We start from the raw sequence: 16,794 nt of genomic DNA, 5'->3' as shown, positions 1-16,794 counted from the left end.
GCGAAGGAGGAGGGAGACGGTGGGTTATGAGCCCGTAGCTGTCTCCTACCGCCTGAGAAGTCGGAGAGCGCGGTGGGGTTATGAGCCCGTGCGTCGCTCTCGTTCTCCTCTGATGAGCCGGAGAACGAGGGGGGGTTATGAGCCCGCTCGTGTCTCCGGCGCTCATCTGAAGACCTAGAGATGGAAGTGGAATTCGCTCTTTTTGTGGATTTGTGGGTGCCGACTGAAAAGTCGGCGGAACAGAAAAATGAAACAAAAGATTCCCCAACCGGCCCTCCTCCGGTGGGGGGAGTGGTGCCTTCACCATCTCCCGAAGAGCGATCCCTTCCATCTCTAGGTCGCCCGTCTCAGGGCCGCTTAGATCTTCTTTTACCACCCTTTGAAGCGGGCTGAGCGGGCGGGGCGGGCTGCTGACGACCGGTTCCTCGCTTCTTAGAAGAGCCCCGGGGAGGAACGGAGGCGGCCGCCGCAGGACGCCCTCGGCGAGGAGCAGGCTGAGGCGCCGACGTGGATGGGGCAGGCGCAGGACGCTTCCGACGTGGCATGATCTGAGCGATGGCCTCAGTCTGCTTCTTGGCCGCGGAGAATTGCTGCGCAAACTCCTCGACCGTCTCGCCGAACAGGCCGGTCTGGGAAACCGGAGCATTCAGGAGCCGGGTTTTATCAGCGTCCTTCATGTCCGCCAGACACAGCCAGAGATGGCGTTCCTGGACTACCAGGGTAGACATCGCACGCCCGACGGCGCGTGCGGTGACCTTGGTCGCACGAAGCGCCAGATCTGTAGCCGCACGTAGTTCAGAGAACTCCGCCGAGTCGTGACCTCCCGCGTGCAGATCCCTCAGAGCCTTAGCCTGATGAACCTGCAGCAATGCCATGGCATGCAGGGCAGAGGCTGCCTCCCCACAAGCCTTGTAAGCAGCACCGGACAGCGCCGAAGACTGCTTACATGCCCGTGAGGGGAGTGTTGGCTGGTCCCGCCAGGAGGAAGCGACACCGGCCGGTCACAACTGCATCGTGACCGGGGGCTCCACTGTCGGGATACCAGTGTACCCCTTGGCATCTCCACCCTCGAGAGAGGTGAGAGGTGAAGGCTGATACGGCCGGTTCCGGGCGGAAAACGGGGTTTTCCACGACCGCGTCAGCTCTTCATGCACCTCGGGGAAGAAAGGCACCGGGGGCGAGGACTGAGAAGCCCTGGCACCCCCGAAGAACCAATCATCGAGGCGGGACGGTTCAGGTGGGGGAGGTTTAGTCCACTCCAAGCCGACCGCCTCCGCCGCCCGAGCGAGCATGGCTGCCATCTCAGGGTCGAACGCAGAACCCGCAACCTGGCCCGAAGGCGGGAGCAGATCCGGATCGACGTCCGAGGCTGACAACCCCCCCTCCGACGTTACGGTGGACATCGCGTCAGGTGGAGGCTCGACAGAGCGCGAGGACACCGTAGAACACGGGCCGCTCGTCTCCATCGGGACCTCCGCTGGCAACGGATCAGGGCGCTGGGAGCTACTGGACGAACCAGCAGACCGACCCAGCACCGTTATACGGAGATCATCCTTCGCAAGTTTGGTAGCTGCGCTCTTAGCAGCACCAGACTGGGAAGGCGGGAGCCGTTGCCGGAGAAACGACACCCGTCTCCGCAAATCCGCTATAGTCATGCCCTCACAGATGGGGCATGAGCTATCACGCAACGCTGCCTCTGCGTGCTGGAGCCCCAGACACGAAAGACAACGCTTGTGGCCATCCTGGGGGGCGATGAACACACCGCATCCAGAAACGGAGCACGGACGGAAATCCATCTTTAAAAAGACGACCCCGACCGTGACACGAATGAGTGGCTGTCTTTAAAAAGACACAAAGCTCAAACGTGCTGCTCTTTCAGGGAAATCACTCTTTTGTGCGAGCTGGTGAAACACACAGGGAGAGGCAAACGCACTCACTCGAACTCAAGTCCTAAATTAAAGAGACAGAGAGAGAGAGAGAAAGGGTGGAAAAAACACTGCGAGCCTCCGCTGAGGTGTCTTTGCCCAACCAACTTAGCAAGCTGAGATCTTATTTTCTTCCCTTCACAGAACAGGATCTACGAAGATCAGTTTAGAAAGCTTCTCGAGAGCAGATGTCTGCCGGCTTCGAAGCAATAAAGCTGATTTGGTATTATGCACCTGCGCCTTATATACGCACCTGGCGGGGCGGCGCCGGCATTATGCAAATACCTGCATGCCAAGTTCATTGGCATTTTTTGATAGTTCTCGAAGTAGATAGGTCACCCGCGAAGCGGTTCCCAATTCGTCGGTCACGACGTGACGTCGTAGTGACCGACTGAAAGGGAACCCTTTGTGTCCATGGTCCTGTGCTGATTCATTTTGTACTATTCATGTCAGTTCTAGTCTTGTCAATCTAGTGTTTAAATTAGTCAAGTCCAGTTAGTGTGAAGTCTTTTGTCTAGTGTAATTTGTCCATTAGTGAAGTGTCTTGTTCAGTGTTATTTTGCCCCCACGTGGGCTTTATTTTTTGTGAATTTATTAAAGTGTTTTCTGTTTACCCCAACACCGTCTGCAATTGGGTTCTTCTGTCTTCTGCTCCTGACAGTTACTATTTGTGAGAAGTAATGAGTAACTATAACTAATTACTTTTTTAAAGTAACATTCCCAACACTGGTCACACCAGCTTTACTCACTAGACAAGGGGTCCCCCAATGGCCAGGGGTCCCCTACATTCCTTAGGTCGGACTCGAGCCCCAAGTTTAAATAACACAATAGAAGGGAAAAAAAAGGAGGAGATGAGGAGGAGAGATGCCAGAAGAATTGCGGCTGGGCGCGGAGGCACAGAGACTCCTGTTTACCTTAATGATAATTGACACAGGACTGTTTAGTTTCCTTTCAAACCGATGTTAAAAGTGTACCAGACAATATATTTTCTGTTGATCATGGTGCTACAATCCCTGGATAATGTTGAAGGTGTGTTACAGAAGCCTGAATTGACTTTTCAGTTACAATATCACAGAGTTGAACGTCTTCACGTATTTATATAATTTGCGAGGTAGCCTGCTGTTTTTAAAGTACTATGCTCAAACTCTAATGACAGCAATGTGATCATTGATGTGCTGGTAGAGATAGAGAATGGAAATGATCAATGTTATTTGAATGCCTGATTAAGCTATTACGTAGCTTACAGATTTACAGATTTTTTTCATGACGTTCTTGCGACCCGGTGGCAACTTGTCCACGACCCGGTGGTTAGAGACTTCTGCAGTAGACTCACTCAGTCAACTGTAGTAAATGTGACACAATGGCAAGTGGAAATATAGGAATGGTTTGGAATTATTTATGACTAAACTTACCTTTCACGTTTAGTTGAAATACATTACTCTGTTTGGTAGTAACTGATCTGCCATTAAGTTTTCCTTTACATGCATATTGTCCAGAGTCAGATGAACTCTTTGCTGTGATGGTTAAAGTAGGGTTTATTGTAATTAGTTCACCATTTCTGGTCCATTCAAAGGACCAGCCGTCAGAACTGCTTCCAAATCCACACTGCATGATGATTTGCTCATTTGGGAAAAACTCTTTCCAGGCTGGATTCATGGTCAGCTTTGGGATTGGAGTCTCTGCTGAGGACATAAGGAAAAAAAACAACAGTCAGCCTAAAATATGTTTATTAAAATTCTTTAGATGTTTCTGGACAATTGTGTATTGTTTATTATTTGCTGCTTCTTTTAAGAAAAGTTACAAAGTCAAAAGCAAATGCATTTCAGATTAACATTTATGCATATGCCCCCTTTTGTTTTAAAATCCTCCTGAGGTCAATAATTGTATTCTCAAAATGACACCTGTGAAAAACCTTTATGCTTCAAAATAGCTTAAATTTAACTCTTAACCCATTTCATTTACACAGAAACATGACGATTGCAAATTTGTCCCACCTTTATTCAGTCACACCAGCTTTACTCACCAGACCCACTCAGTCAGCTGCAGTAAATGTGACACAATGGCAAGTGCAAATATAAGAATTGTTTGGAATTACTGATCTTACCTCTCACGTTTAGTTGAAATACATTACTCTGTTGGGTAAAAACTGATCTGCCATTAAGTTTTCCTTTACATGCATATTGTCCAGAGTCAGATGAACTCTTTGCTGTAAAGGTTAGAGTAGGGTTTGTGTTCATTTGTTTGCCATTTTTGGTCCATTCAACGGACCAGCCTTTAGAACCTCTTCCAAATTCACACTGCATGGTGATTTGTTCGTTTGGGTAAAACTCTTTCCAGGTTGGATCTGCAGTCAGCTTTGGAATAGGAATCTCTGCAGAGGACATAAGGAAAAACAACAAACAAATAAGTTTATTAGATGTTACTGCACAATTGTGTTTTGTTTATTATTTACTGCGTCTTTTACGAAAAGGTACAAAGTCAAAAGCAAATGCGTTTCAGATTCACATTTATGCATATGGCCCCTTTGTTTAATGCAAATTTGTCCCACCTTGATTCAGTCACACCAGCTTTACTCACTAGACCCACTCAGTCAACTGTAGTAAATGTAACACAATGGCAAGTGGAAATATAGAATTTTTTTTGAATTATTTATGGCTGAACTTACCTCTTACGTTTAGTTGAAATACATCACTCTGTTGGGTAACAACAGATCTGCCATTAAGTTTTCCTTTACATGCATATTGTCCAGAGTCAGATGAATTCGTTGCTGTGATGGTTAGAGTTGGGGTTGGGTTTGTGTTAATTTGTGTGCCATTTTTGGTCCATTCAAAGGACCAGCCGTCAGAACTGCTTCCGAATCCACACTGCATGGTGATTTGTTCGTTTGGGAAAAACTCTGTCCAGGTTGAATCCGCGGTCAGCTTTGGAATAGGAACATCTGCCGAGGACATAAGGGAAAATAACAACAGTCAGGCAAAATAAGTTTATTAGATGTTTCTGCACAATTGTGTATTTATTATTTGTGTCTTTTACAAAAAATTACAACGTCAAAAGCAAATTTACATTTACATTTATGTATATGCTACTTTGTTTTAAACAAAGTGGTCAATAATTGTATTCTCAAAATGACACATCTAAACGATATTTTCTGTGAAAAAAACTTAATGCTTCAAAATAGCTTGAATTAACTCTACTCCCATTTCATGTACCAGATCCATGATGATTGCAAATTTGTCCCCACCTTCATTCAGTCACACCAACTTTACTTATTACCAGACCCACTCAGTTAACTGAATTTAATGTGACACAATGGCAAATGGAAATATAGGAATGGTTTGAAATTGTTTGTATGACTGATCTTACCTTTTACGTTTAGTTGAAACACATTACTCTGTTGGGTAATAACCGATCTGCCATTAAGTTTTCCTTTACATGCATATTGTCCAGAGTCAGATGAACTCTTTGCTGTGATTGTTAAAGTAGGGTTTGTGTTGATTGGTTTGCCATTTTTGGTCCATTCAAAGGACCAGCCGTCAGAACTGCTTCCGAATCCACACTGCATGGTGATATGTTCATTTGGGAAAAACTCGGTCCAGGTTGGATTTGCGGTCAGCTTTGGAATAGGAACATCTGCCAAGGACATAAGGAAAAACCACAACAGTCAGGCTACCTCAGTACATTTTGTCACAGTACACGATTTTGGATGTAGCGAATGCTTCCATCCACAACCTCAGAATCAGACATCGTAAAATGATTCATATACATAATTCAGACGATGATGTTAAATGTACCTGAGTTGTACTCTACATGGTAACATGGTTTGTGTAACATTAGCAACACCTTATTAGCTGCTTGATAATGTAGTCAAGCCGAAAGCTTGTGTGGATTGTACGCCGTAGCCTATCAACAGACAGGAACGATAAGCCATAGACTATGGCGTATGTTCTGCTAATCTAGCACGTATTTCTTCATTGATATCTGCTGGGTGAATATTAATACGTATATGCAAACATAAATTCTGTAACCACAAAAATTACAGAGAGCGCCGTTATAAGAGATTGTCTTGTGTTGTTGTGTTTGTCTTCACTCACTTCATCACTTTCTTGTGTTCAAGTTTTTTTTTTTTTTTCAAGTCTCTATAACACTTCTCAAATTGTACAACTAACTATTGTATTTATATAAATTGTTTCGCCATCAAAAAACTTACTTTTACATTACGTTTTTGGTTGCGTAAATGGTTTTGTGTAAATTGGTTAATTTAAGGTCTCGACTTAATTATTGACTATTTTGTCTATTATGGAATTAAATTCTGTATTTATTGATAATAACTTTTATAGTTAACACATTTCTTTGTTTCTTACACTAATTATTATTTATGCAAAATATTTGTATAATATATGGGAAACGAAAACTAACAAAAAACTGAAACTATTAGTGATAAACATTTTCGTTAACTGAAATAAAATGAAAACAAAGGTTTCCAAAACAAAGACTAAGATTAAACTACAACTATGTGGACCTGCAAAACAAACTAAATAAAATTTAGGAAAACAAATCTTGCGTTTTTGTTTTTTAAAGTCACCATGAAAAACTGTCATTTGTTTTAGAATATTGTGGTATTTTTTTACAAATGACTTATCTGTGAGCTTCATTATTTAAAAAAAATTAATGTGCCCTGATGATCTTTAATCAAAAATGCAAATCTTCTCCCATCCTCAAAACAATCTCTCTTTACTTCCGGTCATATGGAATGGCAGGTGGGCGGGGTCCGGGAGAAGATTGCAGCAATCAGCAATTAGCAACACGATCCAACTTCAAACGATCCAATCAGATTTCAATAGACAAATTCAAATCCAGCCCTACCTTATTTCATTTCAGAAGTCGTTTCACTCGGATATACATCAACTTCCGTTTTATGGCGATTTTAAATAATATTGGATCAGCAGTTGAACACAGAGTCACTTGTATTACCAGATCATAAGACCTTCAAGACCTTGAGACCAATGGCATAGTGCAACCTGATGGACAGGTTTGCAAAGGAATCTTGCGAGACATTGCAGGAGACAACCTGGGCTTACACAGAATGGGGGTTTTCTTGAAAATTTTAGTGGCAGTAAGTTCTTCTGTCGATGCTATGAAATGAACAAAGATGTGTTTCAAGCTGATCCTCTGTCCAAAGCCAACATTTGGACACCGGAGTCATACAAAAAGCATGTTCAAAACATAGACGAACATTCTGTTCATAGTGGGGGTATGAAATTTGACTCTCTATTCAACAGCCTTTCTATGTTTCATGTATGTCAGCCTGGGTTGCCTCCTTGTCTTGGGCATGATTTGTTCGAAGGTGTTGTTGCCTCTGATCTTGCATTGTGCATCAACCATCTTGTTACTGTTGATAAACAGTTCACTTACATGGAATTGAATCGAGCAATCGATCAGTTCAAATATTTAGGTAATGATGCAAATGACAAACATTGTGACGTGAAAGTAGGAAGTGATAGACTGAGTGGCCATGCTGTGCAGAACTGGTGCCTACTTTGACTGTTACCAGTGTTGATTGGAGAGAAGATTACATCTCCCGCTGACGATGAGATTTGGCAACTGGTGTTACAATGAAGAGAAATTGTAGTATTGATTTCTACTGACCAGATAGAGTACTTGAGAGTCCTTATTGAGGAATATTTGTATTCCAGAAAACAGGCCTTTCCCAGTTATTCTCTTAAACCTAAGCATCATTACATGAGTCATTATCCAGAGCTCATCATTCGGTTTGGCGCGCTTATTCGTTTGTGGATTTTGCGGTTCGAAAGTAAGCACACATATTTCAACATAACGTGTTAAATGTGTGCTCAAGCCTTGCAGAGAGACATCAGCTTCTTCAAGCATATCTTAGTGCTGGCAATCTCTTTCCACCAACAATAGAAGTAGAAAAGGCTGCTGAGTTTTTTTTCAGTTGACTACAATGATGGCTTCAGGGAATCAGCTGCAAATTATGATTTTGGTCCTGAAAATACTTTGGTTGTTCATGAAGAACTTGAAAGGAACCAAATATAAAAAATATGTTTGTTGTTATGAACAAGGAAATAAGATAAATAAGCTGTTGACCTCTGGACTAGAGTCAACATACGACCGGAAATGTTACTCAAGAAGATATTTCTGACCTGCTGCCAGCCATTCAACTACGGAAGCTTCTGGAAGCATTTAAAAAAAGGTTAAGTTTAAGGAATTATTTTTGAAATATTTAGTTATTTTGTGAACCATAGCTCTGACTGGCCTTTTTCAAGCAACTTTTGCAGTACTGGACACTTATTTCTAACTTGCGCTGTATTCTATGAGTTCATTTGATTATTCCCAGCACTATTTACCTGCTGTTATTGTAGTGATGGATGCTGGTAATTGTAAATAGTTACATTATGCTCGGTTTACCATGTCAGCTACAAGTTGAAAATAATTCCAATCACTTAATGTTTAATTTACTGTATAGGCCATTTAGGTGACACGTTTGTTTTTTTATTACTGTAAGCAAAAAGTTGCAAAAGTTGCAAAATCACATTAGGGATGCATGCTAAATCGCGTAAAATTGTCACACACATCTGGTCAGTAAAGTCTGATCCATGATTAGTAGTAAATCCCCATCACCTACTTTCAGATGGAGCGTCATTTACTCCACAGAGCCGCAGTGCACTGGAAAGCAATATCCCATTTATTACAGTCCGCAATATTGCCTAGCTTGAAAGTCCACTGCGATTCTGTGTAGTAAATGCTGCTCCATCTGAAAGCAGATGATTGGGATTTACTATTAATTAAGAAACCGGCTTTACTGACGAAATGTGCATGATAATTGCATGCAATTTTTCGTGCAGCTCTAAATCACATAATGTATGTTGTTTTACCTCTGCCTTTTATACTACAGAGACAGAGCTGGTCACTTTGGATTTACAAATCATTCCTTCCCCCATACCAGAAGTCAGCACTCCTTTAGTCTTTTCTTCATCTAGTCCATCAAGTATTCAAGAATCTAGCAGCTCTAAAGACTCTGCTTCATCCTCTCAGATCAAAAAAACATGGCCAGAAACATTTGAGATTCCATGGACTGCCATTCCCGAGGACATTCATTTAGCCATAGCTAATGGCAAAAGACCTTCACCGGCAGCTCAGAGACAGATGGTTAGAATTTTGGTAGATGAGATGTGAAAGTACGAGCTTAACCAAACACGCTCACAGTGTATCACTATCTGCCAAAACATCATCCGCCAGTATCCTCAGAGTTTTGCTGATGTCCGTGACAGTGGTCAGCTACTAGGAAATGGTTATACCTCACTGTTAATTCAACTTAAAAATCAAATTGAAAATCTGAACCGCACCAGCAGCTTTCGTCAACATCGTTCATCTGGTGATGGACTAAAAAGAGGGCCCACTGATACATACGGCTGTATCAGATTTCATCCTGACCTTCCCCCAGAGGAGACAATTGAAACAGTAGAGCAGAATAGTCAGCGGCTGGAGGAGATATACTGTCAAGAAGGAATAAATGGGGGTGAAAGAGCAGAAGTTAACCAACTCATGGAAACAACCTTCTGCCTCCAGCGGCACCAAATAAATATATTACTAGCACCAGCAATCTCAGATTTAAAAGAGCAGTGGCCATACCTTTTCACTCAAAAAGGCCTTTATGCTCATTTTGAGATTCATACGGATATAAAAGTTCTGCGTGCACTACAGCTTTCCATGGAGGAGTGTGGTAGAGCTATTTTGGAGTTCTTTAGCAACAAACCAACCAGTGCATATGCCAGGGCAGTTCTTTCACTGCGCCCAGAACTTGAACTGTCCTTCTGCATCATTCAACTTCTGATGGATCACTTCTCTGAGACCCAGGAAGGGCTGATCCATTTTGCAAGTGTAGGTTCCTATTTTGTTTATTTTCTATTGTGGTTTCATCCTATCATACAAATCATGGTCCTAATTAAAGAATGAAATGGATATAAGTCATTAATGGTAACTGTATTTTAGGCAACTTCCACTGCAGCTGATGTTGAAAGGACACTTGAACTACCTGCAACTCCCCGACTTATACTCCTTGGTATGTATAGAACTGTTTGATTACAGAGTATGTAGATTTGTGATTATGATTTTTACTAAAATAATGCTGATTATTATTTTTGCTCATAATTGAGAAGCCCTAGCATAGACACACGTTGACTTCATTTTCTGTCCAGACCAATCCATGGTAACACACTCAAATGCTTTTTTTTAATAAATGAGTTGGTCTCTGAGGTGGTGTTAACTTGAGAGTTTAGTTTCCCTTGCACTCCTTTGCTATTTGGCAGTAGAAAAATAATATGGATTATTAGTCTTCAGGGGCACATCATTTGTGACGGTATCCAGCCAAGTTTTCTGCCTGGGCTTGCAGTTGTCTTTTCTACGTACTATAACTTCAATGTGGCGTATCAAGCTGAAGCTGCATGCACATTGGAATTCTTTCAGAGGTTAGATGACTAGATACATACATTCAGTTAAGTTTAAGGATTTACTATAGATATTGGGGCAGTTTCCCAGACAGGGTACATTGTTACTTCAAGTTTCAAGACATAGACACACACGCACACACATACACACAGGCATATGCACACACACACAGGCACCCACAGGCATATGCACACACATACAGGCACCCACAGGCATATGCACACACACACAAAGGCACCCACAGACATATACACACAGGCATACACGCACACACAGGCATGCATGCACGCGCACACACATAAATGCAACATTCACCTAACATAAAAGGGCAGTGTTGTTGAAAGAAGAACAGACTTGACTATTTTAATGTGTCAGTGAGTAATGATTTTCACCTATACTAATTCTCAATGTACACACTTGTTTTTCAGGATGTTCATTAGGATAAATCCAGAAAAGGGCAGCAAGGGAGGACAATTCCAGTCAAAGCGCACAGAGAAGGTCCCTTAGAAAAAGCTGTCAGTCAATACCCGCGTTGCCAGTTTACTGAAGAAGCTAATGGACTTTAAATGGGACTTTATATAAGTATACGTCACTTAAACACACACTACACACCATATACAAACACCATATGCAGTACACATGCCGTTTGTGTTGTTTGCACAATTGTTCCAGGTTTTTTTGAGTACTTACATTTCTATATTTTTTTCACTCTTAATAATTTGTACTCACTCAGTTGTTTTCTGAGATAAATATATGTTTATTCAGCAATTTGCTTGATTTGCAGACAGCTACTCATTTTGAGAGTTTTGTTTGTATTTGCATTGACACTACCTGCACTTTGTGATTAGGTTGTATTGAGATGGCTGAATTTTTTTTCTGCCTAAAATGCGTTATACTTTTAGGCTTTTGCAATAAGTCTGTGAAAAGTGCAATAAAAAATATTTTTAAAGGACAAAGTATATTTTTTTCTGGTGAAAATGTAATGTTTTAAGGACCACATTTAGCAAGATAGTAAGAGATAATACATAAATCTGAAGGTAAAACTCAATTGTAGCCTTTTTATTAGCTGTCCATTACTCAGCTGACTACTACAGCTTATTTGTACTGTATATAAATTATACCACTTGAGAAGTCAAGTAAACATTAACTGTACATGCTTTTGACAGTATTTTACTGTAAATTAAATAAAAAACAGTAAGTAACAGTAAGTAACTGGCAGCACGGTTGCCAGCAAGAAATTTAACAGGGTCTTGCTGTTGCTGAAATTAACAGTTGTTTGATCTTTTTGCACAACAGCAAGACCCTGTTAAATAACACTATCTTGCTGGCAACCGTGCTGCCAATTACTTACTGTTTTTTAACGGCACATTTTTTTTTACAGTGAAACAGTTAGCAGTGACTGTGATTATTTTAGTATAGCAGTCATAAAATTACTGGTTTCTTAAAAATTGTAAAAATATTATTGTATGCTATCATTGTATAATGTAGAAAATATTTCTCTGCTGTCATTATTTCCAAACATTTTATGCCATTTATGCCTCCAACATGTTAATAGTGTTAGGTATGATGAAGATTATTCTTATAAACATAGAATAGTGGGTTAAGCAAAGGACATTGTATAGAAGTGCAATTTCTTGCACACAGCATGCTTTCAAAAAAAGTCAGCAAAAGATGAGGGGGCCTGTGCCCCAGTAGAGCTTTATGGCGAGCAATGCCTCTGATGTGGGCTAAAAGTTCTCCAGCTCTCTTTATCTCTCATCTATGCAATGTCTTATGTTAAACCTGCACAGACTCATCTTCTTGCGGGTCAGAGTGAGAGAGTTGACTTTGTTTTTTGTTGGCTGCGTAGACTCATTGGTAGATTCAATGGGGCGCATGGTGACATTAAACAATTGACGCGTGATGCAAATTAGTGTTTAAAACCCCATTGCGCACTTGGTATTTTTGTCACGGGTTCCCTCACATGCGCAAGTACTTGTAAAAAAACATTTTGGTCGCAGTCTGGAGTCCTTGGTGCACCCAATCCCGTCTATGGATAATCCGGCCCTGTAGGGCAACTATTTGATACATTGATTGCTGACTGATTTTGTTCATTTTAATTTTTATGTAACTTTTTGTATAAAATTTGATCATTTTTTCTTGTTAATATTATTGTTACAAATATACAATTAAAACTGCACAATAAATGTTCTGTTTTTAAAGATATAATTGTTGTCTTTATATTTAACATTAACCGATAAAATAACAGTTTTATTTAATTGTAAAAATACAGTAATATATATTGGAGACTGTACAGTGGCACTGTAAAAAATAACAGTAACATTCCCAGTATAACAGTATAATACTGTACATTGAATCTTATAAATAACAGTACTAATACTGTACTTCATTTTGCAGTATGCTTACTATCTACTGTCATTGTTTCTACATTAATTATTTTACTGTTGTATGAAATGCATCAACTACTTGATAATTGTTGCCAGTAAGTTTCTGTTAATTTGACAAAAACTTTTTACAGTGTAAGAATTTCTTACCATCAGCCGCATTTTGAGATGTTACTGGTGCAATGACTGCCACTGTAAATTAAAAGAAACATTCAGAAATGTAATGTGTCAGAATATCTACAATATATTAAATGTACATTTCACCATCAAAAATTTGATTTTTTTTCTAGACAAACACAATTTCCTACCAAATATTGTGTCCTACCTGTCAAAAACAGTATTTTAAACATTTCCATTTGCAGCCGCAGTCAAGAGTAAAGCAAAGCTGGTCTCTGTCAGTGAATCAAGGCGCTGCAAAACTAAAATGACTTCCTGTCATTACCATTTAAAACCGTAAACCTCACAGGAAATTAAATCTTTTTTTTTAAATAGAACTCAATGCTTTGTCATGAAATGGGTAAGAATGCCACTGCTAGTCTGTCTTATAGGCTGCGATTGATGACATCACAAGTGCAAATACAGATACAACAGTATATGGAATGTTCTAGCTGCAAGGGGTTTGACATTGTTAGCATGCACGAAGATAAACAAATCACAGACGGATATGAGGAATTAATGGAGGTTGTCACCTGGGCTGCTGATAAATTTAACAAGAACCTCTTATTGTGGTCAGAGTATGGGAAATATTTAAAATATTTTGGATGTTCATCTATTTTTTGAGGTTGTTTTTTATATTGGATCAGATGAGTTCAAATATCTTGATTAGACAAACAGACTTCAAGAGCTAAACCAACACATAACAGAAACAACTAGCAAAAGACTATTTTCACGGATTAAACACTGTCTGTATCTGTAACATATCTAAATCCTGCTTAAAAAATCACTAAACGTGGCTACATTATGCAATGCGCTGATTAGCAAATTGTGTGCGTCATCGCATCATATTTGCATTCAGACTAGATTTTATTACAGCCGAGTACACCATAAAGCTCTTCTCATTTACGTATTCTCTGTTTCTTTATGAAATAGTGATTGAACATGATTTATTAATGCTGTACACATACAGTGCATTCAGAGAGTAACATTTATAAAGTTAAAGAGCCAGTAAGATGACAATTTTAAGCATCCTATCACTCTTTATAATTCCCGGACAACAGCTTTAAACGCATGCAAGGTCAAAAAACACTGTAATTTTCTCAAAATATAAATTTACCCCATTTCTCAGAGATCCCCAAACGATTCGTGTGAAGCCGTTCAAGGACTCAGTCTGCCTAAACCCCACCTTTCAGTAGCCTACTCTGCTCTGATTTTGTAAACTGACAGAGTGTCTTTGCACAGATCACAGATCAGTCTCACAGACCACAGATCAGTGGCACAGACCAACAATAGTGCAACATGTATTGACCTCGTGCTAACATGATTTACTGAGAAGACATTGTCAACATCAGTACATCATTCATCATTAATCCAAGCAATAAAAACGACGATTGAAATTAAAATTTTACACTCATTTAAGCATTTATGTAAACTAACCGGGTCATAACAAAACCGTAAGGGAGCATGCGTTAGCCGTTTGCTAACGTGACTCTCTGACAGTAAATTAACAGTTTAAACAAAGACATCATTCATCATTAATCCAAGCAATACTAACGACGATCGAAACAAACAATTTTACACTCATTTAAGCATTTATGTAAACTAACCGGGTCATAACAAAACCGTAAGTGAGCATGTGCTAGCCGTTTGCTAACGTGACTCTCTGACAGTAAATTAACAGTTTAAACAAAGACACCATTCATCATTAATCCAAGCAATACAAACGACGATCGAAACTAACAATTTTACACTCATTTAAGCATTTATGTAAACTAACCGGGTCATTGCAAAACCGCTTGCTACAGTGACTCTGAAAGTATATAAGTTAGAGTTTAAACAACGATATCATTCATCATTAATCCAAGCAATGAAAACGACTATAGACATTTTACACTCATTTAAGCAAGTATGTAGCTATAATCATACTTACAGGTTGTGGTTAGGAGACGCATGTTGTTCCAAATAAAGTGGGTACTGAACCATCTTTCATTGCCAAACGTCTAAATCCCTCCGTTAAAAATAAATTTTAAGCACTGATTCTTCACAGCAAGACACGTTTAGTATATCCCTCCTTGAAAAAGTCTCCTTTGGTAGTGAAAACAACACAAGCTGAAAACACAGCGTGAGCTGATGTTTATACTCACACACTAGCTAGCTGTGAGCGGGTCATAGTTTTCGTTTCTCCCGGGCAAGGCTGTAGGCGGAGATTAGTATCTAGTGTGACGTGGATGCGTTCGTGTGACGTGGCAAATATCAGGAAGAAGACTCCCTCCCTATAACGACTCGTTTCAGCGATTCAGATTCGACTCCTTGCTTTAGAAGCCAATAACTTTATTAATCGTGCACTTTTTGGTTCAACTACTTTACACGTTGTTTACATTGATGGACAGCTACATGACACACTGCAATAAAGGTTAGTTTCGATTTTGGATCTGTGTGGCTCTTTAAAAGTTAATTTATTTTGTTTTCCTTATTAATACACACAGTACCACATAAAGACAAAGTTAAAGCAGAAATGCCTGTAAATGTAATCTTTTTGACTAGGACATTCGCTGAGTTGTTCTTAGGCTACGTTTACATGTGGGTGGCTATTTTCATTAATGGATATTTCAACCTCTCCGGTTTCAAAAATAATATCGTGCACCCATGTCAGTTTTCAGAAAAGTGTTCATTTACACGTACCCATGCATATATGCCGTCAAGAGAAGCTCAAGCCCACGTAAGCCAATCACCGGCAGTGCTGGTGGTGACGCGAACTGGTTCTTCATGTTGGAGGGAGGAGTTGTTGCAGTAGGTGTTCGATGATGTCAAAGTACCCCGAGTGTGATTCGAAGTACGTTGACATCATCTGCCTGTCGGTTCTTGCAAGTCGAACACGCGTAAAAATTGCTGACTTCCGAGCACTCGTCTCTGCTCCTCGACATAATGGAGCAGCTGTATTTGCAAATACAAACACATGGAACGAGTTTGCACAAACATAAATGTGATAATGGAAGCGTTCAGAGTAGCAGTCACATGTAAACATTGGTTGCACTTTTGATGTAGTTGTGAGCTCTGGCGCATACTGTGATGTTGGCCACGTAAACATCCGTTTGTCTCAGTTTACATGCAAGCGTGCAAACGAAGGTTTTTAAAATATCCACTTTGGCCAGAGTTTTTAGAAAGAATCGGTTTCAGAGGGCAAATCTACGTTTACGAGTAAACAAAGGGCACAAACAAAGGTAAATGTCTACGTTTTTCAAAATAACCATGTACGTGTAAATGTAGCCTTAAGCTACTCTTGTGTTGTCTTGGCTGTTTGCTTAGGGCTGTTGTCATGGAAGTTCGTCCCACTCTGAAGATGTTTCTGTAGTCTGTACTTGACTCCTTCTAGCTTTCCCACAACACTGACCAGTCTCCCAGTCCCTGCTGCTTAAAAACACAGCACGATACGGAGTACTTCAAGTGCTTTTGTGCAAATTCCAAACGGTCTTCCATGTGTTTTGCACTGAGGAGATGCTTGAATTGCTGGAGGGCTGCAGTGATGATTGTTCTTCTGATTGTCCTTCAATTTTTTGTAGTCTTGAGCTCTATGTTTGACCTTTATGTCTGAGCTCTGCGCTTTGACCTTATGGCTTGTTTTCTTACATGATGTGAAGCAAACGTTAATACAAGAAGTCAACAGATTTGAGCCAATCTTTGGAAAAGTTGCTAAATCTTGAAACAGTTGCTAAGTCAGCAACACTCCAGTGAGAGGACAGACCAATGCTAAGTTCAGACTGCACGATTTTAGCCCTGATATTGACTTGCGGACAGTTTTTGAGAAATCGCAGACAAATGCCTGAAATAACAGGCAAATCACACGAGTGACAATCACACAGTGT

At 40.5% G+C, this 16,794-nt stretch overlaps 2 protein-coding genes across 5 annotated transcripts in view; both read right to left on the bottom strand.

Moving 5' to 3' along the window:
* The window catches only part of LOC129431233 (B-cell receptor CD22-like), a 201,965-nt gene that overhangs the window by 126,221 nt on the left and 58,950 nt on the right, over positions 1 to 16,794 (bottom strand). The window lies entirely within an intron of this gene.
* LOC141369273 (Fc receptor-like protein 5) lies at positions 3,082 to 15,164 on the bottom strand. Of its 3 annotated transcripts, none has more exons than XM_073874937.1 (6): positions 13,101 to 13,239; positions 12,926 to 12,967; positions 5,289 to 5,555; positions 4,591 to 4,863; positions 4,030 to 4,296; positions 3,082 to 3,607 (listed from the first exon to the last, which is right to left on the bottom strand). In XM_073874937.1, the coding sequence occupies exons 1-6, from the start codon at positions 13,129 to 13,131 to the stop codon at positions 3,318 to 3,320; spliced, it is 1,170 nt and encodes a 389-aa protein (XP_073731038.1). In that variant the 5' UTR covers positions 13,132 to 13,239; the 3' UTR covers positions 3,082 to 3,317. The 3 variants fall into 3 exon arrangements, with proteins under 3 accessions (XP_073731038.1, XP_073731039.1, XP_073731040.1); XM_073874938.1 differs by having other exon boundaries at positions 3,083 to 3,604; XM_073874939.1 differs by lacking the exon at positions 13,101 to 13,239 and adding an exon at positions 14,862 to 15,164 and having other exon boundaries at positions 3,084 to 3,607.

Source organism: Misgurnus anguillicaudatus, chromosome 13 (assembly GCF_027580225.2).
Source record: "Misgurnus anguillicaudatus chromosome 13, ASM2758022v2, whole genome shotgun sequence".
Taxonomy (NCBI): Eukaryota; Metazoa; Chordata; class Actinopteri; order Cypriniformes; family Cobitidae; genus Misgurnus; species Misgurnus anguillicaudatus.
Note: the sequence above shows the minus strand (reverse complement) of the source record. Positions and strands in the feature narration are given on the sequence as shown.

Bases quoted from the DNA above. Each gene is read 5' to 3' on its own strand.
- LOC141369273 (XM_073874937.1), bottom strand. From the start codon at position 13,131: ATGGAAATGTTTAAAATACTGTTTTTGACAG. The intron at 5,556-12,925 runs GTAAGAAATTCT...TGTCCTTGGCAG, and splicing joins ATCTCAAAATGCGGCTGATG to ATGTTCCTATTCCAAAGCTG. The intron at 4,864-5,288 runs GTAAGATCAGTC...TGTCCTCGGCAG, and splicing joins GTTTCAACTAAACGTAAAAG to ATGTTCCTATTCCAAAGCTG.